We start from the raw sequence: 27,052 nt of genomic DNA on the forward strand, positions 1-27,052 counted from the left end.
CATTAGTCTTCTCCAGAGTTGTAGCCTTAGCTTCTAAGGTGGTCCTTGGAAAAAAATAAATGTAAATAGCAGAGTTCTAATTAAAGACACATGTTTTTCTAACTCTTTAGTGTCAAGAGTTGGTTTAGCTATAGCTTATACTTTCTTTCTCAAAATGCTTTTCAGAACTGCCACAGAGCTTTGGAAGTGACTCACGTTCTGGGGACCCACTAGCTACAAGTCTTCTGGTCTTTGCTCATCACATTTATAGCTTTTATGGATTTGAAACTGGTTTAGCTAGTTTATGGGTATCCTTTTGAAAATTATCCTTCTTTAGTAGCACTTTCAAAATAATGTTCATCCTCAAATATCAAAAAGTATCTGTAAAGTGATAAAATTTGTGTTGATTATAGCAATAACATTGAAATAAAGTATTTTAAGTGTACAATAATTGTGAAAAATCTTAAACTTGGTGAATTTTTCCCTAGGAAATTGATATTCATGACATTAAATTCTAGGGGGGAAATATACTTCTGTATCAAGCAACTTTGGAAAAACTTGCTTTTGTGCCTCCTTTTAGTTAAGAATTTGTCAGTTTAAATACTCTGTTTCTCTATTTTGTTTTATTGATGTTTTTATGTGTATTGAATAGCTATTATTCTTTTATAGTTATGCCCCTTGGTGTCCATCCTGTCAGCAGACTGATTCAGAATGGGAGACATTTGCAAAGAATGGTGAAATACTTCAGATCAGTGTGGGGAAAGTAGATGTCATTCAAGAACCAGGTACTGTAAATGTTGAACATTAAATACAAAAGTGTGTTGCTTTTAATTTGAATTTTTTCACATATGCAGAAAGTTGAAAGACTAGAATATTGATTACCATAAACTACCTAAAATCAACAAACAATATTTTAGCATATATGTATCTGTTTATGTATTCATATTTACACATACAGATGTGTGTATATATTTTTATGGTTTTTTTGCTAAGTCATTTGAATATAAGTTGCAAACATCGTGAGACTTCACCCTTCAATACTTCAGCATATTAATGTGTCCTTAATTATTTTCCATGTCTTTTTATAGTTTTTTAAACCAGGATCCAGTCAAGATTCACCAGTTACATTTCATTGTTAAGTGTTTTTAGTCTCTATCAATCTAGAATACTCCGTTTTTTTTCCATGCCGTTATTATTCTGAAGAGAACAAGCTAGGGATTTTCCTAGATGTTTCTTTATTGGTGACATTTAACTTGCTCTTATATTTTCTGCATATTCTGTAAACTTGAACTTCTGTCTAAAGGGATGATTTGAGTTAAACACTTTCGGAGGAGTGATGCTGTGACTTTATATTGTATCCCATCAGAAGACATGTATAGTCATGTTGAGTTTGAGCACTTGGTTAAGGTGATGACACTACACATCTCAATTACAAAGAAAGACCACACTTTATAGCTGGCAGGTAATCTATGGGGTGATACTTTGGGGTTTTAAGATCTGTGATGATCTTACCTGAACAAGATATTTTATTAAGAGTTCCAGAATGGTAAGTTTCTAATTCTTTCACCACCTACATTCATTAGTTGTTAATGATGAAAATTAAATAATAATGAAATAATGAATGAATAATGGAAATGAATAATAATGAAAAAATTATAGTGATACAATTTTTCAAAAGAGGGAGATACAGACTTGAATTCTGAAAAAATACAATAAATTTGTATTTATAGTTTAAAAATAACTGTGTAATATATGTAAATTTAGAAGAGTTGGGTTTTTATGATTTAAATCTCAAATTTGACAATTTTCAAACTGTATAAGTAATTTTTTCCTATCTACATTTAATTTCTACCTGTTGCATCCTTTCACAGGAAAGAAAAAGATAGTAGATATAGAAATATAGCTCTTCCTTCTCTGTAGTAGCTGTGAGTCTAACAATCAAAAAATAATGAATTACCAGTTACATGGACAACAAAATGAATGGTGTCAGTTAATATCTATGTGTTGACAAACCCATGGAGAGAGATTTCTGCTACAAGTTCTGAGTCCTTAAGCCTCCGCCTTTTTTAAGCATTTAATCCAAAACCACTAATGCCTATCTGCTATTTAGAGATGGACAGTTACCATTATTGGGCTTCCCTGGTGGCTCAGACAGTAAATAATCTGCCTGCAAGGCAGGAGACCCGGGTTTGATCCCTGGACCAGGAAGATCCCCTGGAGGAGGGAATGGCTACTCATTCCAGTATTCTTGTCTGGAGAATTCCTTAGATAAATTAGCTTGGCAGGCTATAGTTCATGGGTTTGCAAACAGTCGGCCACGACTGAGGGACTAACAGTTATCATTATTAGTTGATGATTTGGGCTATTATATGGGCTTCCCTGATAGCTCAGTTGGTAGAGAATCCCCTGGTTCCATTCCTGGGTCAGGAAGATCCACTGAAGAAGGGAAAGGCTACCCACTCCAGTATTCTTGGGCTTCCCTTGTGGCTCAGGTGGTAAAGAATCAGCCTGCAATGAGAGAGACCTGGGTTCCATCCCTCAGTTGGGAAGATCCTCTGGAGAAAGGAAAGGCTACCCACTTCAGTATTCTGGCCTGGAGAATTCCATGGACTGTATAACAGTCCATGGGGTCGCAAAGAGTTGGACATGACTTTCACTTTGACTTTCTGCTATTTTAATGAGTTTTTATATTTGGAGATCAAATCATTACAATTACATATCTGCTGTAAACGTGTTTTTGTGTTTTTAAAAGTTTGAGTCCAGTAAAGTCAGGTGTAAGTCTTGTTAATTTGTGAGTACCAGACCCATTTTATGATGAGTTTCTTAGCAATGCAGCATCTGGCCTATTCTTATTTCAGCCTTTTGGGTTACCTGCTGGAAATTCACAGCATAGTTTGAATTAAACAAATTAAACAGCTTTGTGATGAATTCATAGATCTAAAACCTAACTATTAATAAGTATAGTCTTTCCTTCTAAAATGTAGACTTATAGCTATTTTTCCCTTATGAATGGATTAGATGTATAATGAAATAAGAGAAATTGACTATGACAAAATATTTTAAGAGCAAATTCATCATTGACTCATAGTATTAATATAAATATGATACATCTTCAGAGAAGGAAAAAAGTCACTGGTCTAGTGTTCCATGAAAATAGGGAAGAAATAAAGACCAAAAAAATCAAAATGTGGTTGTTTTATGTCTTAGTTTTTTTAAAGTAGAAACTCTAGAATTTTTTTAAATGGTAGCTACTGAACCTGTAACTGATTAAAAAAAAAATTAGGATACAAAATTCACACACATGACTGTGTGGCCTAGAGAATATTTCACTTTAGATTATATTATTTTATGCTTGTAATTGTACTTTAAAATACAAATGTAATGCTTTCAAATAATATTTTAATAGAGTTTAGAAATAATGTGTTTCTTCAACAAACTTTTGAGTTGGTATCATGCACCAAGCCCTGTTCTGTATACCAGCAATAAGATCAATGATGCAGGTAAATAAAGATGCAAATGAATAAGAAGGAAAAACGTAGTTTCGCATTGAGTTTACATTCTAGTGAAGGGTATAAACATTCACAAAAGTAAAATGGGAAATAATGTCTGGGGGTGGTAAGGGCTGTAATGAAAAAGAAAGCAAGGTAAAAATGTAAAAATGGTGGGAGCCACTGTTTTAATCGGATGTCCAGGGAAGGACTTTTTAACTGTAGGTCTTTACAGATTAATGAAATGAATTTCAATGAGGTTTAGGAGAGGAGCATTCCAGGTGGAGCAAACAGTATGTGCAGGTAGGGGTACTTGGCTTATTTGAGAAACAATATAGCCAGTGGGGTCCTTGAGACAAATGGGACTGGAGATGTAGCTAGAAACCAGATCATGTAGGCTCTGTTGGCCATGGCAAAGTGTTTAGGTTTTATATCAAGTATGATAGAAAGGAAGCTAACTGGAAGGTTTTTAGTGGGGGAGTTACATGATTTGATTCATGTTTTAAAAGTATTCATTTGGCTGCTATGTGAAAATTTGTAAGAGGTTGGAAGTATAAGCCAGAAGAAAATTTCAGAGGTCAGTTCAGTAGCCTAGAGTGGAGGGATGAGGGCTTGGATGGAAGCAGCAGTGTTAAGTGGGTGGATTGAACATACGCATTTGGCTGGAATACCCAGAAGGATTTCCTGATAGATTGGTTGCAACACTTGTGAAAAGAGTGACAATGGAAGAGACTAAAAGAGGATCAAGTTTGGAACGGGGTTTAGCTTTGAGATGTTTAGTAGAAATCCAAATAGAGATGAGCTAGAGAAAGACATTTAAGAATTATCAGGTAGATGGTATTTTAAGCAAAGGGTTGAATTGAGATTACCTAAGGAATGTGTGCTTCTCTGGTGGCTCAGTGGTAAAGAAGGAAACTTGAGTTTGATCCCTGGGTCAGGAAGAGCCCCTGGAGAAGGAAATGGCAACCCACTCCAGTACTGTTGCTTGGGAAGTCCCATGAACATAGCAGCCTGGTGGGCTACAGTCCATGGGATCCCAAAGAGTCGGACACAACTGAGTGACTAAACACCAACACCAGGGAATATATGCAGAGCAGTGTTTTCAGAATTGAGAATTGGGGCACTCTGACATTTAGAAGCTGAAAGGAGAAAAGCTGAAAAGGAGAGGCTAGTGAGGTAGGAAGGAGATGGAGAAGTAGGCAGTCCTGGAAGCGGAATGAAGAGAGAGTGTCTTATGTGGTACTGACTCATTGGCAAACCTCCGGGACATCTTGTCTGTATTCTTGGAAGCAAGTATTTGCTTCATTTTTACAAAATCTTACCTCTGGAATAAGCAGTGGGAAACCATTGCAATGATATTATTTTTCCCACAATTGAGATGTTTATTGGATATTTCTGTGTACAGTTGAAGAACTGGATGCAAATCTGCATTACTGTAACTTTCACCAGGATTGCCGTGTGCAGGAATGCTAGTAAGGGATAATTTCATTCCTTTTTAAAAAGAAGGGAAAGCAAGAATTTTTGAAGTGTTCATGCATACTCTTTAGCTATGCCTGTAACTCAACTGTTGGTGTTTTTAATAAGAGATTTTTTAGGTAGTTTAAGTAGAAAGTAAGATTTCAGGATTATAAAGACTGGAGATTATAAACACATTGCAGTTTTACATCTGAGATGTAGAAGTCAAAGAGAGCACAGGCCTTAGATTACATATGCTGCCTTTTTAATACTGTGTAGACCAGGTGATGTTTCAATTGACTTTGGAAAATTAAATTTAATGAGTGTCTACTTGAACCTTCTGTTTTATATGGATGAGCTTAATTGCCCAAGACAGAAAACAGCAGCTGCTCAGAAAACATCCATGGCTGTTGCACTAGATTAGAGGTAAAACCATGGCCAAGAGTAAGCATTGTTCTCAGAATCACTAATTTATTATAGAAACTAGTTTACTGTACTTCAGTTAGTGTTGACATTTTAATTTTATAATAATAAAAGTTATTTATATTCTATTATATTGACAACTTCATTTCAGTTTTGAAAGTAAGATTAGTTTTACTTAAAAAATTTTTTTTCCTTCTACTTTTCTCTTTGGTGATAATAACTAACATTTAGTAAGCATTTATTTCAGTCTGTAATTGTGTTGAGCACTTACATACATTTTAGCATCATTACAATCCTAGGAAGAACAAACTATTTATATATTACTCAGAAACAGGCTCAGTGAGGTTAATTAACAAAAGCTAATAGCTCTCCCAATCTAATCACATGGACAACAGCCTTCTCTAACTCAATGAAACTATGAGCTATGCCATGTAGGGACATTCAAGAAGGATGGTCATGGTGGAGAGTTCTGGCAAAACGTGATCCACTGGGGAAGGGAATGGCAAACTACTTCAATATTCTTGCTTTGAGAACCCCATGAACAGTATGAAAAGGCAAAAAGATAGGACACTGAAAGATGAACTCGCCAGGTGGTAGTGCCCAATATGCTACTGGAGATTGGTGGAGAAATAACTCCAGAAAGAATGAAGGGACAGAGCCAAAGCAAAAACATTACCCATTTGTGGATGTGACTGGTGATGGAAGTAAAATCCAATGCTGTAAAGAGCAATATTGCGTAGGAACCTGGAATATTAGGTCCATGAATCAAGGCAAATTGGAAGTGGTCAAACAGGAGATGGCAAGAGTGAACATCGACATTTTAGGAATCAGTGAACTAAAATGGACCGGAATGGGTGAATTTAATTCAGATGACCGTTATATCCACTACTGTGGGCAATAATAATTTAGAAGAAATCGAGTAGCCATCATAATCAACAAAACAGTCCAAAATTCAGTACTTGGATACAATCTCAAAAACGACAGAATGATCTCTGTTCATTTCCAAAACAAACCATTCAATATCACAATAATCCAAATCTATGCCCCGAATAGTAATGCTGAAGAAGCTGAAGTTGAATGGTTCTTTGAAGATCTACAAGACCTTCTAGAACTAGCACCCAGAAAAGATGTCCTTTTCATTATAGGGAATTGGAATGCAAAAGTAGCAAGTCACGAACTACCTGGAGTAACAGGAAAGTTTGTTATAAAGCCTTGCAATACAGAATGAAGCAGGGCAAAGGCTAATAGAGTTTTGCCAAGAGAACGCACTGGTCATAGCAAACACCCTCTTCCAACAACACAAGAGATGACTCTACACATGGACATTACCACATGGTCAACAATGAAATCAGATTGATTATATTCTTTGCAGCCAAAGATGGAAAAGCTCTATACAGTCAGCAAAAACAAGACTGGGAGCTGACTGTGGCTCAGATCATGAAATCTTTATTGCCAAATTCAGACTTAAATTGAAGAAAGTAGGGAAAACCACTAGACCATTCAGGTATGACCTAAATCAAATCCCTTATGATTATACAGTGGAAGTGAGAAATAGATTGAAGGGATTAGATCACATAGACAGAGTGCCTGAAGAGCTATGGACAGAGGTTTGTGACATTGTACAGGAGGCAGTGATCAAGACCACTGCAAGAAAAACAAATGCAAAAAGGCAAAATGATTACTTGAGGAGGCCTTATAAATAGCTGTGAAGAGAAGAAAAGCAAAAGGCAAATGAGAAAAGGAAAGATATACTTATTAGAATATAGAGTTCCAAAGAAGAGCAAGGAGAGATAGGAAAGCCTTCCTCAGTGATCAATGCAAAGAAATAGAGGAAAACAATAGAAAGGGAAAGACTACAGATGTCTTCAAGAAAATCAGAGATACCAAGGGAGATTTTCATGCAAAGATGGACACAATAAAGGACAGAAATTGTATGGACCTAACAGAAGCAGAAGATATTAAGAAGAGATGGCAAGAATACACAGAAGAAATATACAAAAAGATCTTTATGATGCAGATAATCACGAAGGTGTGATCACTCACCTAGTCATTCATCCTGGAATGAGAAGTCAAGTGAGCCTTAGGAAGCATCCCTACCAACAAAGCTAGTGCAGGTGATGGAATTCCAGCAGAGCTATTTCAAATCCTAAAAGATGATGTTGTTAAAGTGCTGCACTCAATATGCCAGCAAACTTGGAAAACTCAGCAGTGGCCACAGGACTGGAAAAGGTTAGTTTTCATTCCAATCCCAAAGTAAGGCAATGCCAAAGAATGCTCAAATTACCACACAATTGCACTCATCTCATAGGCTAGTAAAGTAATGCTCAAAATTCTCCAAGCCAGGCTTCAATAGTACACAGACTGCGAACTTCCAGATGTTCAAGCTGGATTTAGAAAAGGCAGAGGAACCAGAGATGAAATTGCCAACATCAGTTGGACCATTGACAAAGCAAGAGAGTTCCAGAAAAATATCTACTTCTTCTTTATTGACTATGCCAAAGCCTTGGACTGTGTGGATCATAACAAACTGTGGAAAATTCTTAAAGAGATAGGAATACCAGACTGCCTTACCTGCCTTCTGAGGAATCTGTATGCAGGTCAGGAAGCAACAGTGAGAACTTGACATGAAACAACAGACTGGTTCCAAATAGGAAAAGGAGTACGTCAAGGCTGTATATTGTCACCCTGCTTATTTAACTTCTATGCAGAGTACATCATGAGAAATGCTGGGCTGAAAGAAGCACAAACAGGAATCAAGATTGCATGGAGATATGTCAATAACCTCAGATACGCAAGTGACACCACCCTTATGGCAGAAAGCAAAGAGAAACTATAGAGCCTCTTGATAAAAGTGAAAGAGGAGAATAAAAAAGGTGGCTTAAAACTCAATATTAAAAAAATTAAGATCATGGCATCTGATCCCTTCACGTCATGGCAAATAGATGGGGAAACAGTGACAGACTTTATTTTCTTGGGCTCCAAAATCACTGCAGATGGTGACTTCAGCCATGAAATTAAAAGACACTGTTCCTTGGAAGAAAAGCTATGACCAACCTAGACAGCATATTAAAAAGCAGAGACATTACTTTGCCGATAAAGGTCCATCTAGTCAAGGCTGTGGGTTTTCCAATAGTCATGAATGGATGTGAGAGTTGGACCATGAAGAAAGCTGAGTGCCAGGAATTGATGCTTTTGAACTGTGGTGTTGGAAAAGACTCTTGATAGTCCCTTGGACTGCAAGGATATCCAACCAGTCAATCCTAAAAGAAATCAATCCTGAGCATTCATTGGAAGGACTGATGCTGAAGCTGAAATTGCAGTACTTTGGCCACCTGATACGAAGAACTGACTCATTGGCAAAGACCCTGATGCTGGGAAAGATTGAAGGCAGTAGGAGAAGGGACGACAGAGGAATAGATGGTTGAATGGCATCACCGACTCGATGGACATGAGTTTGAGTAGGCTCCGGAAGGTAGTGATGAACAGGGAGGCCTGGCGTGCTGCAGTCCATGTGATCGCAAAGAGTCAGACACAATTGCACAACTGAATTCAACTGAGCTGAATTGTACATAGAATTTCTTGAGTGTACTTGCAAAATTTATGAATGTGCAAAGATTATACATGATTTCATTATGTCATATTTGTTATTTTTAAATATATGGCTGATTTAATATGTATAATTTATTGAATAATTTAATATTCAGAACAATTCAGCTAGGCTTTTATATCCCCATTTTATATATGAGGTAACTGATAATCAGAAAGATTAAGTCACTTTTCTAAGGACACAAAGCTAGTAAGTGGAGAATTTAGCTATTTAACCAAGGTTGCATGTCTTTACAACCTATTCTTTCAGCCACCATACAGTTCTTAGTATTATATAAGCCAGAAAACTCCAGTTTAACACATCGAAAATAAGCAAGTTTTATGTCAGTGACTGGAGAGTATTGGGTAAATAAAGATGGTTAAAATTTTATTTTAAAAAATAGTAAACGTGATTCAGTAATGGGAGCGATTTTACTTATGTGGTTGTAGTAAGATCAAGGCTGCTTGTTCTTAAAACCTAAGTTAGATGCTTGTGTTAGTCTGAGTTTGGCTTATAACTTTTTTGTTTCTGCTTCTTGTAGGTTTGAGTGGCCGCTTCTTTGTCACTACCCTCCCAGCATTTTTCCAGTAAGTTCAAATAATTTTCTGGTCCTGTAATGATTAGAAATTAGTAGGTGCGTGTGTAAAAAGTCTGTCCCGGGATTCTTTTGTTGTTGTCCATAACCTTCATTTGTTCAGCTTAGCGTTTGAAGGGAGAAAGACTAGTCTGCACTGAACGATAGTGATTAGAAGAGAGGGGTGTCCAGGTGCTACAGAGAATCTAATTTTAGGCAGCAAATAGGTGAGGAGGTCAAAGAGGGTTTTTTGACGATATGAAAGATGGGATGATTCTTAATAGATAACAGGTGTATGTGAAGCAGGTAAAGTAGAGAAGATCTTTCCAAATAGAGGATGTATCATGGAAAAGCCCAGGAGAAGAGGAGATGCCTTCTGAGAACTATAGCTGTTTCTCTGTGGCTTGCCTGAGAGGTACAGGTGGATCATCCCAGGTGATGGCGCTAGAGAGGCTCAGGTCGTGAGGGGGAAGGAGACAGGCAGGGGTGGTTTCCAGAGATGCTGAGGAGGTGGGATCATTGGTGACTGGTTAGCCATAAGAAAGGGAAATCCTGTGCTGACTATTGTTTAACTAGCAAAGCTATTGAGAGGTTGTTAGAATAAAGTGCAGTTTGGAAGATAGAGACCAGAATGGAAAAGACAGTGTGAAGGTTTTATGCTAATTCCAAATGAGAAGTTTAGGTGATAGTTTAATTTTAGGATCATAAGAAAGGTCTAGACTGGAGGTACATACCAGGGATTAAATAACAGTTGAAATATATACAATGAGAGAATAGACACGGTGGGAAAAGAAGCAGGCTAAGGATTGGTGTGGAGAAGGCAATGACACCCCACTCCAGTACTCTTGCCTGGGAAATCTCATGGATGGAGGAGCCTGGTAGGCTGCAGTCCATGGGGTCGCTAAGAGTCAGACACGACTGAGCGACTTCACTTTCACTTTTCTCTTTCATGCATTGGAGAAGGAAATGGCAACCCACTCCATTGTTCTTTCCTGGAGAATCCCAGGGACGGCAGAGCCTGGTGGGCTGCCGTCTATGGGGTCGCACAGAGTCGGACATGACTGAAGCAACTTAGCAGCAGCAGCAGCAAGGATTGGTGACCACCATTAGGACATCTGCAAAGGGATACAAGAAGGAGCATGGAACTGAGAAGGATTGGAGAGCTCATGTCAGAAAAGCTTAGGGAAAGGAGGGAGGAAGGGACAGAGTCCAGGACACTCACAGAAGAAATGGCAGAAGAGTGCTCCAGGGACACCGCACTGAAGAGTAATTGGAGACCCCCAGTATGAGCATTTTCCATGCAGTCATGGAAACAGGACCCCTGATGGCAGGAGTAGTGAATGAGTTTCCATGCAGTCATGGAAACAGGACCCCTGATGGCAGGAGTAGTGAATGAGTTAATGTAAGAGGAAAAAATGTAGACTCCTCCCTTAGGAAACTTAGCTAGAGAGAAGGTGAGAGGGAGGGAAGACTGAAGGCATTTGCTATTTAGTCACTAAGGCATGTCCGACTCTTGCAACCCCATGGACTGTAGCCCACCAGCCTCCTCTGTCCATGGAATTCTCCAGACAAGAATACTGGGGTGGGTTGCCATTTCCTTCTCCAGGGGATCTTCCCAACCCAGGGATCAAATCCAGGTCTCCTGCCTTGACAGAATTCTTTACCACTGAGCCACCAGGGAGACCCAGTTTTCAGGGGAGGGACTTGGATGATATTGATTTGGAAATGTGGATAGAGTTTTTTAGAACTGCTGTTTTGCTGATGTAAGAGAAAAATTGAAATAATTTGTAGCAAAATTAATAAAAAGTAACTTGTCAGATTAGCCACTGCCAAGGACTTTGCTTACAGTTGCAAATTGTGTAGTGATAAAATAAAATGTTTAATTCTCTCTGCTTTGGAATTTCTCATTTGTAATAAGTATTTGTGCATGCTTTCTTATTTATGCCTAACTATAATATTTCTTTTTTTTTTTCATTTGAGTGAAGTTAAAATTCAGAGTGGAGTTCACATGTAAAACCAGTACTTATTTTCGTTTTTATTATCTGTAACACTTGTTATTTTAATTGGTTTATTTTTTGTTTTTATAATTTATAGTGCAAAAGATGGGATATTCCGCCGTTACCGTGGCCCAGGAGTCTACGAAGACTTGCAGAACTATATCTTAGAGAAGAAGTGGCAATCTGTTGAGCCTCTGACTGGCTGGAAATCCCCAGCTTCTTTAACGTAACTTGTTTTTTTAATAACAGAGTATTACTAATAGAACAGACAGTCTCAAGTTAACAACCCATAGACCTTGAAAGTCTACATTTCTTTTCATGTTCACTTCTGATTTCCCAGATGACACGTGCTTCTGCTTGGCCCATGGTGTGTTTCTGGTTTTGTGACCCCGTGTGTTTCAGCTGGTTGTTAGGATGCTAGGGTTTAGTATCCAGATTCAGGTGGGTTACAGAGACCTCTCCTCCAACTTTTGCACCGTCACCTCTTTTCGCTTTACTAAATATGGTATTGAACACTATTTACCATGCCTCCTTCTTTATAAATTATTGAGAAGGTAGAGGAGAACCTTTTTCTTGAATTAGAGTTCATGAAGGAATTGCTAAAGTATCTATCTGTGTGGAGAGTAAGACCTATGGTGTCTTTGGCTGCTTAGCAGAATACTGCTGGGGTAACCTTTGGCCATGATGGTAAATTATATAATGCTTGGTGAGGCAGATAATGTCAAGCAATAATACCTTAATCACAGTTTTCATTTGGAATGAATTGTGGTATTTGTAATTGATTTTATGTTGGTATATATAAGCATAAGGAGTATCCCTGCTTAAATAGGATCAAATCATGTTACATTTTAGGAATAAATGATCTGATAGCATCCATAGGAAATACATGGCTTATTCTAAAAGCAGCTCACCTCTGACGTTTCATTCTACAAATTTTCATTCTTTAAAATCAGTGAGCATTGATTTTATGCAGATACTATTCTTGGTGCTAGATGTTTAGCAGTCAACATGACAGATGTGACCCCTCTGGTCTCCTAGGGTGACTTACAGTAAGATAGATGATGAAAAAATTAGGGATGTAAAGAATCACAAAACAAAACAGAAAACAACTCTTACCAAGTCAGGGCTTGACTGTGGGAGCACGGGCCTCCATTAGATGAGTACTAGGAGAGCTGGCTCTGAGGGATCACTGCGGATGGGGTCTGCAGGGCCGCAGGGCCTGGCCAGGTGAGGAGCAGGTGAGGACTGTTCCAGGAATGGAGGTAGCATTCGCACACGCCCCTCATTGGAAAGAGCTCAGTGTATTGAGGAAGAGTCAGGTGGCCAGGGTTAGAGGCACAGTGAAAGAGAAGGGGGAGCAGTATAAACAGAGGGCAGAGAGGGCAGGGGCAGACAGTCAGGCCTGTGGCTGCTGAGAAGCCGGGGTGTGAGCAGTGTAGGCCATGAGCAGAGGCTGGAGGGGACTGTGGGGAGTGGCCTCGCCCAGGGATGGTAGCATGGACCAGGCTGGAGGCAGTGGGAATGCAGAGCATGGGTGGATTTAAAACAGGTTTAAACCTCAGTCCCGCATGCTGGAAGCCAGCTTGTGCTGATGGCAGGGCCCCTGCCACTCTGTGTCCCACCCCTCGGATCCCCGCGGGGTCATCGTGAGACCAGCTCGCCTAAACTTTGAGGGAAATTTTGAGTCACTGTATTTTGCAGAACTTGCTGAAAAGCAGCCATGGTGGCCCAAGGTGTTTGGACAGGAATCTGGGCCTTCAGCCGAAAAGTGTAGCATGGCAACCCAGCTGTTAATTGGAGGTGTCACTGGATGATGTACAGGTTTCATACTACAGAAGGTTAGAAAGTGAGCTGGAAAAGGGACTGATCCACAGGATTTTGGGGACTTCATGAATTCTGAGGATGCAAAGAACTTAGAATTAATTCTTAAACTTGCAGGTGATCCCTTGCAAAATGTATGGTTTTAAGGCATTCCTTTAAAAATGTTTGTCTTTTAACTTGGGACTGATGTATTGAATTTGGAAACTGTAGCTACTAGTAGATGTACATGGCACCCCACTCCAGTACTGGGAGCCTGGAAACTCCCATGGATGGAGGAGCCTGGTGGGCTGCAGTCCATGGGGTCTCGAAGAGTCGGACATGACTGAGCGACTTCACTTTCACTTTTCACTTTCATGCATTGGAGAAGGAAATGGCAACCCACTCCAGTGTTCTTGCCTGGAGAATCCCAGGGACAGGAGAGCCCGGTGGGCTGCCGTCTATGGGGTCACACAGAGTCGGACATGACTGAAGTGACTTAGCAGCAGTAGATGTGTGGAAATTTTAGAAATTCATCCATTTGCATTTTCTCCTTATTACAGTAGTATTTTAAGGGAGTGTGTTATTTTGCTTGTAAAATGTATAAATCATACGAAAATCATAATGGTATGAGCCACTTTGTTCCAAATTTTTGTACAAGAACTCAAAATTTTTTTTCACTTTTTATTACAGAAACTTTCAAATATACATAAAAATACAGAAAATAGTATAGTAAACCTCCGTGTACATATCACACACCTATTATGACCATCAAATTATAGCTTGTTTTATCAATTGTTTTGAAACAAATACCAAGTATGTCATTTTATTATATTTTGGTATGTGTCTATAAAAGGTAAGAACTCTTTTTAAAAATCGTAAATATAGTACCCTATTATTATGCAATCTGACCCTACTCACGCCAGTGGAATGAGGGCTGCGAAACCTAGCTGAAGTGCCCTGTGCCCCTGTGGGTTGCAGGTGGAAGGGCGTGGCCTCTCTCGTGGAGTGGGAGTGGCTTTTCTCCATCAGTTCTTCCTGTGATTATTGGTGATGACAACAAAGATTAGATGTTGCTCTAAGCTGCTTAGAGTGGGTTATAATAGATATTAATACTAGACTGAAATAGGATTCTAGCTTCCTCCTCAGGGACATGGTTGAAGGCAGTAATGCAGATTGGCCTCGTCCTATCGCAGTGAGAGTGGCTTTGTGTTCTGCTTGCTGAGCAGGGCCATTGCTGGTGGTAGTGCAGAGTGGGTGCTGAGTTTAACAGTGGCAGTACTCTGTTGCACAGCACTGGTGGCCCTTAGGAGAACTTCCTCAGGCGTTAGGGGAGCCTCTTAATGGAGGCCCTGTTGCCCTGTTGCAACTTTGCTTCAGGTGGTGAAGTGAGGGAGATTCCCCACAGAACAGCTGCTGCCCTTCCTGCAAAACTGAGATACCAGGAGCAAGCCCCACACCCGTGTGTGCTTCGTTCTCTGACTGGAAAGGCATGCATTTAACAAGGAAGGCGTGCATTTCTTTTTCCAGTACCGAGAATCCAGTAACATCCTGGGCCTCCTTCTTAGTCATGGAGGCTGAAGAGACAGTGACTTTTCTCGGATGGAGGGATTAAGTGGTTTTAGTCTTCACTCTGACTGTGTTCAGGGCTCAGCTTCCCTTGCTCAGGGCTTTGTACCTGTGGTTTGGCCTAGAGACCTCTGACAGCTTCTTGTCAGAGCACCTGTGAGGCTCTTCTGCATTTTCACTCCTTACCCAGAGCCTCCCTGTGCTGCTCCAGTGCCCTCCCAGCGTCCCTGCCACTCTGAACCCTTGGATCCAGTGTCTCCCCACCACCCTGCCTCGTGATGGCCCTGCTAGGGTGGGGAGCTGTGAGCAGAAGAGTGGAGAGGGATCCAGGGCACTCTCACTTTCCAGCTGCTGCCCACTCAGGCCCACAGGTAGACTCCTGGGTTTATAATCTTGCTGAGACTGAAATGGTTCACATGAGCAGCCCCACTGTCATGAGTTCACTGTCATTATTATAACAAACTAGACTTCCCTGCCCCTGCCCTTGTCTGCTCCCACCTCTCACCTCAGCCTCATGTCTCAGCCTCAGGGACGGTCATCAGTAGGTCTGGGGTGCAGAGTGTTGACTCTTGCACCTGACCTGCCAGCTGGGCGAGAGTCCTCCCTGCTGAACCTGCAGAACACAGGACTAGTTAAAGGAGTGAGTCTTACATAATTCTAGTTAACATACCCTTGTGGTATGGTTTTGAAATGCCCAACTATTGTAAAGATATTTGTTGGACATTGGCCAGAAAGATGGGCATGACTAATGCTTGGGCTTTTATTTGAAACTTTTACATTTGTATAGTTTGGAAAATGGAGTAAATTTCCAGTTGGAAAAAAAATGGTGTAGGGATATATTTGAACTGAGTATCATTAGTGTTTCATGATGATGTCAGTTTGCTCTCTGAGGGAAATTTACTTAAGACCAGTTTTAGACCCTGTAGGCCAAATTAGAGCTGTCTCTGCTCCCTCCATAAACTAATCAGCTTTATTTCTTAGTCATGGATTCCAGGTCTGGGGCCTTCTTATTCACTTATAAAATATTAGTGTGATCTCTTTGAGAACTGGGCAGAAAATATACCCTATTGTGGACCTGATTTCCCAGAAATCATACAGTGTGGCTTACATCTGTGATGTTGGGTTCTTCTTAAGGAGGCATGAGTATCAAGAGCACTAGTTTTCTAGTGAAAACTGACAGTGTTGCACTTTCTTCACATTTTCAGAAAACTGTAAAGTCAGCTTATTGATTCGCCAAAACTCTACCTCTCTGAATTTGAAATGGTGTGCGTGTGTGCGCGCGTGCTAAGTCACTTCAGTCATGTCCCGGTCTTTACAATGCTATGGACTGTAGCCACCAGCCTCCTCTGTCCATGGGATTCTCCAGGCAAAAATACTGGAGTGGGTTGCTGTGCCCTCCTCCAGGGGATCTTCTCAACCCAGGGATCAAACCTGTGTCTTTTATGTCTCCTGCTTGGCAGGCTGGTTCTTTATTACTAGTGCCACCTGGGAAGCCTTTTGAAATGGTAAGAATTGCAATTGCGATGATTGAAAGCAGTGATTTGCATTCTCACTTGCCCAGGGGAATTACCTGTGGACTTTTGAAAACTACCCACACATGGCTACTGTCCTAGAGACTGTGCTGATACTGGTCAAGCAGCCTCAGGTGTTTCTGTGAAAGTCACTCAGTTGATTGCAACCCCACGGGCTATATAGCCTGCCAGGTTCTTCTGTCCCTGGAATTCTCTAGGCCAAAATACTGGAGTGGGTAAGCCGTTCCCTTCTCCAGGGGATCTTCTCAACCCAGGGATCGAACCTAGGTCTCCTGCATTGCAGGCAGATTCTTTACCGTCTGAGCCACCAGGGAAGCCTCAGATGTTTCTGAGAAGCAGCCAAAGTTGGGAACCACTGAACTACAGATTTGGAAGTGAAGTGAAATGAAAGTCTCTGTCGTGTCTGTTTGTGGCCCCATGTACTGTACAGTCCATGGAATTTTCCAGGCCAGAATACTGGAGTGGGTATCCCTTCCCTTTTCTAGGAACCAGTGAAGTTGCTCAGTCGTGTCTAACTCTTTGTGATCCCATGGACTGTAGCCTACCAGGCTCCTTCATCTATGGAATCCCCTTCTCCAGGGGATCTTCCCAAACCAGGAATTGAACCCAGGTCTCCTGCATTGCAGGCAGATTCTTTACCAGCTGAACAAGCTCCTGCTAATAAAATTACAGTTCTGCTGTTAACAAATGACTGCTGAACAGGCCTTTAAAGCTTTTAAAGTTAAATGCCATACAACTTCAGATGCCTTCTGAATACTGAGTATAAGCACAGTTTTCCAGTTAAGTGTTATAGGAACTGTGTGGATTGGATGTGTAAGAGTAGCCTCATGGCAGACCAGGGCTTTTGACATTATGGATTTAAAACTCTTAGAAGTTTGTGGAGTAATGGGGCATTCACATGGTGCCAACATATCACCCCACAAATGACCTAGCCATTATCAAGTGAAAACCACCTTCCAGTGGAGAGGTCTGTCTCAATCACTAACCAAGTGACTTAGCATCACTCAGGCTTCTTAGTCTCTATATGGAGATGAGATCATAGTCCTCACCTTCCCAGCTCTTTCCTGAAGACTGAGATTCAGTGCTAGTCATGGCCCCAAATAAAAGACACTTGGTAAATGTTAGGCTTCTTTGATGGCTTTTGTTTCCCTGTATATCATAATTATAGCTAAGAAGAAAAAGATTGAAACCAATGTCTGTTAATAGATGTTGAATTAAACTCAGACAGGACTGAATTTAAAGATAGGAACAATTGTTTGAAGCTGTAGGAGCCCTAAAGAAAGGAATATACCTAGGGAAAAAATTAAAGCATTCTGAAACTTGAGTAGTTAATAAAAATAAATTTTGTAATAAAGCGCAAGAAAGCAGTCTCTTTGATCATGTAATGATTGCTAATGTGAATCCAACACCACTATCAGTTGATACTTTTAAATGAAATTTAGGTTTGTATATAGTATAAATGTAGTTGTTAAATGTTTTAATAATTGTTTCACTATTAAAAAATAAAATAGGTTTTAAAGGTAGACTCCACTAAGGTGAAGGAAAGGGAAGATCCATACACAAACAGACACATACGCCAAATATGCACACACACACACAACTCAACTCCTGGGTTTTTGGTTTGAGAACTTGATGGTCTTGGTACCAGTTACTGGTTTGAGCAAAAGAAAATCAGGGGTTCAGCATTGGGCATATTAAGTTTGAGATGCAGACTTCTTTGTAGAGCTTCCAGTTTGGATGCATGAAGATAGGTCTCCATGGAGAATTCAGGAACACAAAAGGCATATAGATGGTATTTTAAGTTTTAGAAGGAAGGGGGTCACCTGGAGAGAGAGAAAAAGAAAAGTGCTTGGGGCTGAGCCACAAGACAGTCCAGAGGTAAGAAGCTGAGTAGAGAAGGAGTCAGCAAAAGAAAATTGGAAATGAGTGCCAGGGAGGCAGGAGGGCAGGCAGGGGTGTGCGATTTCCTGAAAGGCAAGTAGAAGGTGCACGAAGGAGAGAGTAGTCCCTCGTGTCTCATGTCTACAAGGGGTTAGGGGAGATGAAGTCTGAGACAGGACATTGAGTGATGGGATGTGATGTCATTGTGGCCTTAACAGGGAGTCAGGGAGTGCAGCAGTGAGGACAGAAGCCGGATCTGAGTGGGTTAAAGGTAAGGCAAGGAAGAACGAGCAGCAGGTGTAGGCACCTCTTTGGAGATTGAGAAGCTGAGTTGGAGGCCATCTGCGGTCCAGTGATGCTCCTTTCAGAAGATGAGTGAGAGTAGAACGTGTTTTCATGCAGTGAAATGGTCCATCAGAGAGGGAGCAATTGCTGATGCAGAAAATGGGGTGAAAGGAAAAACCAAGTCATTAGCAAGACAGAAGGGATGGGATCCAAGGCACAAGTGGAGAGTTTGGACTGTGGTTGGGGGGATAGTTTCCTCCACTGGAACAGAAGAAGCTGGATGCAGGTGAACACCAGGCTAGACGTGCTGCTGAGAAAGGCCACCTGCCAGCTGCTGGCTGCACAGTGACAGATGAGTGTGTGTTAGCTGAGGGCACGGGGTGGAGAGGGTGTGTACAGTTTGAAGGGAGAGAAAGGACATGAGCTCCCATCTCTAGTATGAGCCTAGAGGATTCTAGCCAGACGGTGCCCTCTCAGGTGCCCACTGAGCTTGTGGCCGTGAGGGCAGAGTGTGTGACTTTTCCCCTGAGACCTGCAGCTGCTCAGTGTTAGGAATGTTGCCAGGCACGCACCATGCAGCAAGAAAGGACCAGCTGACCTGATTGGGTTTACTCCTGAGTAATCCAGAACCTGGCCCTGGGGTCTAAGCTCTGTCAGAACAGAAGAGAATCCAGGAGAGAGCATGATGTCTTGCACAAAGTGGAGGAGGAGTCCTTGTGACTTGAGGTTTTGTTTTGTTTTGTTTTTATTCTTTATTATGCTATCCATCACCAGTGGTTCTCCTTACCTTTATTTTTTTTTTAGGATGTCTGGAATGGCTGGGCTTTTTAGCATCTCTGGCAAGATATGGGTGAGTAAATAAGGCCTTTTATGATTATATCAGCAGAGGGGTTTTTAAGAGTGAGAAGGTAGCTTCTAAATAATAGGAAAATGAATACTTATAAATGGTTTCATAATTTCACTTTTCTTCTTAAGCCACACAACTACTCTTACCTGGAGTCATAGTGGGAATGTGTCTTTGTGTAGAAGGACTTAAATTGGACAGGGACCAAAAGACCAAAGTCATATTTTCATAGATCAGTAGTGAATCCCTTTGTCAAAGCTGAAAGGGCTTCTGTGGTTTCACTTGCTCTTATTTCTCATTGTCATGCTGCTAAGTCACTTCAGTCGTGTCCGACTCTGTGAGACTCCAGAGACGGCAGCTCACCAGGCTCCCCCGTCCCTGGGATTCTCCAGGCAGGAACACTGGAGTGGGTTGCCATTTCCTTCTCCAATGCATGAAAGTGAAAAGTGAAAGTGAAGTCGCTCAGTCCTGTCCGACCTTTAGCGACCCCATGGACTGCAGCCTACCAGGCTCCTCCGTCCATGGGATTTTCCAGGCAAGAGTACTGGAGTGGGGTGCCATTGCCTTCTCCGTGTCATGATCTCTCTACGAATCAAAGATCTGTTGGGGATCAGCAGACTTCAGCTTGTGAGCGGGCTGGGCTGCCTGTTTTGTTTAATAATGTCTTGTTGGAACATAGTCACATTCACTTATTACCTATTTTCTGTGACTGCTTTCACAGTACAGTGATAGAGATGAGTTGTTGTGACAGAGATCATATGGCCCACAAACCTAAATATTCATGATGTAGCCCTTTAAGGAAAAATTTGCAAGCCCCTTTTATGTGGCTCAGACAGTCTGACTTTTTGTGACCCCATGTACTATAGCAGTCCACCAGGCTTCTCTTTCCATGGGATTCTTCCAGCAAGAATACTGGAGTGGGGTTCCATTTCCTCCTCCAGGGGATCTTCCTGACCCAGGGATCGAACCCATGTCTCACGTCCCCTGCATTGGCAGGCGGGTTCTTTACCACTAGCGCCACCTGGGAAGCTGCTATGTGTGATTATATCATTTTACTGAGTCTTCTCAGTAACTTAGAACTGTTATTATGGTTAAAATGCTGAACTTTTATATAATACTGAATGTATCACGTAACCTTTGCTCCTCTCTACATGTAGGATGATCTAAATCCTGCCAGATTTGACAAAATTGTCAGGGAATTAAGTATATATTTTTAAAGTATTTCAGAAGATCTTTAGATCTGATTACCTCCCTTTATTTGTCTTTTCTAAGTTATGATTATACATCATTTGTCATTTTGGAACTTAATATTCAAGGAAATATTAACAAGACATGGCAAGAATACACAGAAGAACTATACAAAAAAGATCTTAATGACCCAGATAACCATGATGGTATGATCACTCACCTATAGCCAGACATCCTGGATTGCAAAGTCAAGTGGAACTTAGGAAGAAGCATCACTGCGAACAAAACTAGTGGAGGTGATGGAATTCAAGATGAGCTATTTCAAATCCTAAAAGATGATGCTGTGAAAGTGCTACACTCAATATGTCAGCAAATTTGGAAAACTCAGCAGTGGCCACAAGACTGGAAAAGGTCAGTTTTCATTCCAATCCCAAAGAAGGGCAGTGCCAAAGAATGTTCAAACTACTGCACAATTGCACTCATTTCACATGCTAGCAAAGTAATGCTCAAAATTCTCCAAGCCAGGCTTCAACGGTACGTGAACCGAGAATTTCCAGATGTTCAAGCTGGATTTAGAAAAGGCAGAAGAACAAGAGAACAAATTGCTAACATCCATTGTGTCATAGAAAAAGCGAGAGAGTTCCATAAAAACATCTGCTTCACTGAGTGTGCTAAAGCCCTGAACTGTATGATCACAGCAAACTGGGGAAAATTCTTAAAGAGATGGGAATACCAAATCACCTTACCTGCCTGCTAAGAAATCTGTATGTAGGTCAAGAAGCAACAGTTAAATCCAGACATGGAACAACAGAGTGGTTCCGAATTGGGAAAGGAGTACATCAAGGCTGTATATTGTCACCCTGCTTCTTTAATTTATATGCAGAGTACATCATGCAAAATGCCAGGCTGAATGAAGCACAAGCTAGAATCAAGATTGCCAGGATAAATATCAATAACCTCAGATATGCACATGATGTCACCCTTTTGGCAGAAAGCAAAGAGGAACTAAAGAGCCTCTTGATGAAGGAGAAAGAGGAGAGTGAAAAAGCCGGCTTAAAACTTAACATTGAAAAAAATGAAGATCATGGCACCTGGTCCCATCACTTCATGGCAAATAGGGAAACAATAGAAACAAGTACAAAATCACTACAGATGGTGATTGCAGCCATGAAATTAAAAGACGCTTGCTCCTTGGAAGAAAAGCTATGACCAGCTTAGCATATTAAAAAGGAGAGGCATTACTTTGCCAACAAAGGTCTGTTTAGTCAAAGCTATGGTATTTCCATACAAAGTCATGTATAGATGTGAGAGTTGGACTATAAAGAAAGCTGAGTGCTGAAGAATTTATGCTTTTGAACAGTGCTGTTGGAAAAGACTCTTGAGAGTCTCTTGGACTGCAAGGAGATCCAACCAGTCCATCCTAAAGGAGATCAGTCCTGGGTGTTCATTAGAAGAACTCATGCTGAAGGTGAATATCCAATACTTTGGCCACCTGATGCGAAGAGCCGATTCATTATAAAAGACCCTGCTGCTGGGGAAGTTTGAAAGCATGAGGAGAAGTGGATGACAGAGGATGAGATGGCATTACAAACTCAATGGACATGAGTTTGAGCAAGCTGTAGGACGTTGTTAAAGACACAGAAGCCTGGTGTGCTACAGTCCCATGGGTTCGCAGAGAGTCGGACACGACTGAGTGACTGAACAACAACAGTTCATGAAGCTCATGAAAGCTCTGCTTTTTGTGCATATTAGTATATATTTGGAGAAATTTAAAAAGAACTTTTATATCTCAGTTTTTCAGTTGTATTATAGTTTTTGCTTTTTGAGATATACCTACTTTAGGTTTTTTTTTTTTTTTTTTAGCAACAGAAAATAAATTGGTGACTTGAACTTAATCTTTTTTGTTTAAATTCTGTTAATTGTCTTTTTTTGACATTTGTATATCATATTTGGAGAAGGCAATGGCACCCCACTCCAGTACTCTTGCCTGGAAAATCCCATGGACGGAGGAGCCTGGTAGGCTGCAGACCATGGGGTCGCGAAGAGTCGGACACTACTGAGCAACTCCACTTTCACTTTTCCCTTTCATGCTTTGGAGAAGGAAATGGCAACCCACTCCAGTGTTCTTGCCTGGAGAATCCCAGGGACGGGGGAGCCTGGTGGGCCGCCATCTATGGGGTCGCACAGAGTCGGACACGACTGAAGCGACTTAGCAGCAGCAGCAGTATATCATATTAAAAAATAACTAGCATTTGTCTTCTTTTCATATAGTTTCAGTTTCATTTGGTTTTCTTCTGATATTTTCTTTTATTGGTGAGAAGTTTATTCAAAGGTTGAGAATTTTGCATTGCAAACCAGGAACTGAGAGTAAGGATTCAGCCTATTGCAATATTTTGACACTAAATATATTTAGGAGTCATATATTTTGATAGCTATCTGAAAACCTTAAGACATATACTCTCTAAACCAACAGGATAATTATAATAGGTGTCAGGAATCTCCAAAAGCTTAGCAAAGAATCTGTTACAACTGCAGGTCAGGAGAGAATTTGTTCTGAGGGTTAAGAAGAGATTGGGAAATTTGCTCAGTCATGTCTGACTCTTAGCAATCTCACGGACTGTAGAATACTGGCGTGGGTAGCCTTTCCCTTCTCCAGGGGATCTTCCCAACCAAGGGATCGAACCCAGGTCTCCAGCATTGCAGGAGGATTCTTTAACAGCTGAGCCACATGAGAAGCCCAAGAATACTGGAACCCCTTCTCCAGTGGATTGTCCTGACCCAGGAATCAAACTGAGGTCTCCTGCATTGCAGGAGAATTCTTTACCAACTGAACTATCAGGGAAGCCTTAAAAAGAGATTAGATGGAAGTTAATTGTGACCCTCACACATTGTTATAAAGTAGTTTTCTTTTCAAAGACAGTACCAGGGAAAATAAATAATTGTTCAAACTTCTGACAGCTTGAGGAGACTCTTGAGAGTCCCTTTTTAGACTGCAAGGAGATCCAACCGGTCCATTCTAAAGGAGATCAGTCCTGGGTGTTCTTTGGAAGGACTGATGCTAAAGCTTAAACTCCAGCATTTTGGCCACCTCATGCGAAGAATTGACTCATTGGAAAAGACCCTGATGCTGGGAGGGACTGGAGGCAGGAGGAGAAGGGGACGACAGAGGATGAGGTGGCTGGATGGCATCACCGACTCGATAGACGTGAGTCTGAGTGAACTCCGGAGTTGGTGATGGACAGGGAGGCCTGGTGTGCTGCAATTCGTGGGGTTGCAAAGAGTCGGACACGACTGAGCGACAGAACTGAACTGAACTGAACTGAACTTATAGTTTGAGTGATAACAAGGAGTTGCCATTTTTCATTATGTTATGCAAATGATTTCTGTGTGTGACATTTGGAGCACATGAAGGCCAGGAGTTGATGTTTTACCTCTGTAGGCACAGGGCACAGCCTTGGGCAGCATGGATGGATTCTGTGTGAATGCATTGGACTGCAGAGAAAAGGCTGTTTGAAGAGCAGAACATGATCCATCTCTGAATAACCAGTTAATATATTCTTATTAGTGACTGAGAAGTACAGTATATATGGTATATATATGTATATTTGGACTTTCCAGATTTTTTTTAAAAGAACAAAAAGTTTAATTTTATAAGAAATTGCAAAATTTGACACATAGCAATTGGATTTACATTCTATAAGGTCATTTTTTCCTAATATTAATACTGTAATTTTTTCTTTCTGGTTAGTGCCTACCTGGAATTGTTTTTTTCAACTTTCAACCTTTCTGTTATGTTTTGAGTGAATCTTATAAAAAGCTCCACCTCTGAACCTTGGACACATTATCCTGGCTCCATTCCTCAAATCCATCTGACCACTGGTTGGAATGTCCTCCTTTTTTTCTGCTGTAAACAGTGTCTTCATGTAGTCCTCTCATTCAGATCTGTTCATAGCTAAAAATTAGCTTTAATTCAGTCACTTATTACAAAAATATAATATTATAAGGTATTGGGCCCAGCAGGTGACATTTGCATGCATTTTAAGGAAATAATATGATGCTTCCTTGTAATGAGCACATATAATATTGACCTCGGGTCAATATTTTCCACAAGTGAAGAGTTACTTTGCCTGGCAAAGAAACACAGAAATCTAAAACTGAAATAGGTCGGTTTTAATCAGTTATTGCTTGGAAACATGTATACAGAAAACTTCATGTGCCTAGTACAGGAACCCTAATAGTCTTAAAGGTATTCTGAAACTGTTGTGGACTCAGACAAAGTATACGATAAAGATTTGTGGCTACAGTTTTGAAAACACAACTTGATTAATGAGGCTTTAGTAATTTTTTAGTAATCACCTAAAAAGACCACAAGATGGCAGAGTTTCTCTAAGAAGCTCAAGCAAATTCCTTAGAGTATGACAGTACAAGAAAATTGAAGTGGAATCTGTAAGAGGATGTTTTTGAATGCACTGAGAATATGACTTAATGCAGTGATTCAAAGGCACATCATTTACTGAATTCTAGAAAATAACTTAAAAAATTTCTTAAGCATTTCTTAAATCATTTATTTTGCAAAAGGGCTTAAGACACTGTCCAGATGGACTTATAACTGGATGTGTTGTTATTCATTCCAACTATATGGGCAGATACTACTTATAAAGCAAGTTACAGAATTCATATGTCCATGGGTCAGCACATATGCACACTGGCTTTCCATGTCTTCTAATTCCTTGGCCCATTTCAGAGTTTAATTTTGATGATGACATTGAATAATCAAGACAAGCATAAATAAGCTATGTTCAATATGCCAAATTTCCTAGAGAACTGTACAATGCATCTTAAAACTTCCACTGAACAGAGTTTGAGCAAAACAACCTTTTATATCCTAAATATCTCTTTTGCCTACTTGGGCTGCAGAGTACTATTCTTAGATAGTTGCCCTGGCTGAAGATAGAGCAATGACCAGTGCCATCAACAGAAGACGGATGACAGTTTTATAAGTCAGGAGTTGTGTGCATTCCTGTGAATAGTTTAAGGATTTGCTAGTGTATTTTATTTATTCAATAAGTATTTATTGAACACTTTAATTACATGTGTCAGTATTTAAAAACTTGAGGAGTCTTTAGATGTGTCTCTATTGCTGAATAAACAATTGGAGAGAAGAGATCTCAGACTATTCTAGATCAGTTAACAATCTGTTTTGTTTATTCAAAATTAAGCCAGAAGCAGATATATTATCTAATTGTATTGACAGTTACAAACGAGAAGCCAATGGGAGATACTTGAGTGACTTCAGTTTTGAGAACTATTTAAATAAAATCTTGGACTAGTTTTCATTAACCTCATCAGTTCTGAGCAAGTCATTCAGTCATTATTTCTGTTTGCTGGTGGCATTTAGTTTGGAGCCATTTCATTCTGTGCCCAGTAATTTTGTAGATAAACTATCTATAGACATAAAAATATCATAAAACTATTGGCTTTTTAGTGAATTTTTTTGAAGCTAAAAGGGCCTAAAATAGATGATTATAAAGCCGTCATGAGGCAACATGGATCCTTCAAGTCCATGTCTAAATGGGCTTTGATTCCACACTAGCAAGTTCCTATCTGTAATAACTGTATGATTTAGCATGTGATACTTCTAGCTCAGATCGTATCTCCTCACTCATTTTTTACTGTTCGAGTGAAAAATAGAGTCCCAGGGGATAGTAAACAAGAAGGAATGTGCACTTTCTTCAAAGGCTGATGATATCTTATTTGCTCATAATGAATTAAATGAAAAATGTCAATTTTATGGTGATTAGGAAATTTGTAAAGGATCGCTGGGTGTCGAGCAATAAGAATATGACTAGAAAAGGAAAGTATGGAAACATTTAAATGGTTGATGTTCCATAAGTAGTAATTTAGTTCTACTTAAAAATTGATTAAGGCCCAATTAAAAAAAAAGTTTAATTTTTTATGGATATCATATTAGTAATCATTAAGGTATATAAGTTGTTAGGGGATAGTGACCAAAAAAAAAAAATCTCATGATGGAAGAAGGATAAACAATCCTACCAGAGTTCTGTTTGGTCATGAACTTCAAAGAAGTATAACTCTTACTAGATACGACCTTGATTTTTACTCTCAGATTCTCAGTGTTATAAAATCTGACTTGCTTTTGAAAAATAATATAGATGCATAATCTTTGTGGGAGCTCATATAAATAGAACTGTAGACATGAGTAAAGTGGTAAAGAGATTCAAACATTTTTAGTTCTCTTTATAAATATGTTTTTTTTTTTTTTTTTTTTTACTTTTTTCTTCTGTTTACAGCATCTTCACAACTATTTCACAGTGACCCTTGGAGTTCCTGCTTGGTGTTCTTACTTCTTCTTTGTGATAGCCACCTTGATTTTTGGCCTTCTCATGGGTCTGGTAAGAGATAACGTGAATCTCTTGTCTTTAAAGCCAGTTGG

At 40.1% G+C, this 27,052-nt stretch overlaps 1 protein-coding gene across 1 annotated transcript in view; it reads left to right on the top strand.

Moving 5' to 3' along the window:
- Nucleotides 1–27,052, top strand: part of TMX4 (thioredoxin related transmembrane protein 4) — a 60,306-nt gene that overhangs the window by 16,976 nt on the left and 16,278 nt on the right. The window contains exons 2-6 of the mRNA XM_005904304.3: nt 649–764; nt 9,473–9,518; nt 11,600–11,728; nt 19,371–19,416; nt 26,910–27,011. Of these exons, the coding sequence (XP_005904366.2) occupies nt 649–764; nt 9,473–9,518; nt 11,600–11,728; nt 19,371–19,416; nt 26,910–27,011 (439 nt within the window). The remainder of the gene's footprint in view (nt 1–648; nt 765–9,472; nt 9,519–11,599; nt 11,729–19,370; nt 19,417–26,909; nt 27,012–27,052) is intronic.

The sequence above is a fragment of the Bos mutus genome, chromosome 13, assembly GCF_027580195.1.
Source record: "Bos mutus isolate GX-2022 chromosome 13, NWIPB_WYAK_1.1, whole genome shotgun sequence".
NCBI lineage: Eukaryota > Metazoa > Chordata > Mammalia > Artiodactyla > Bovidae > Bos > Bos mutus.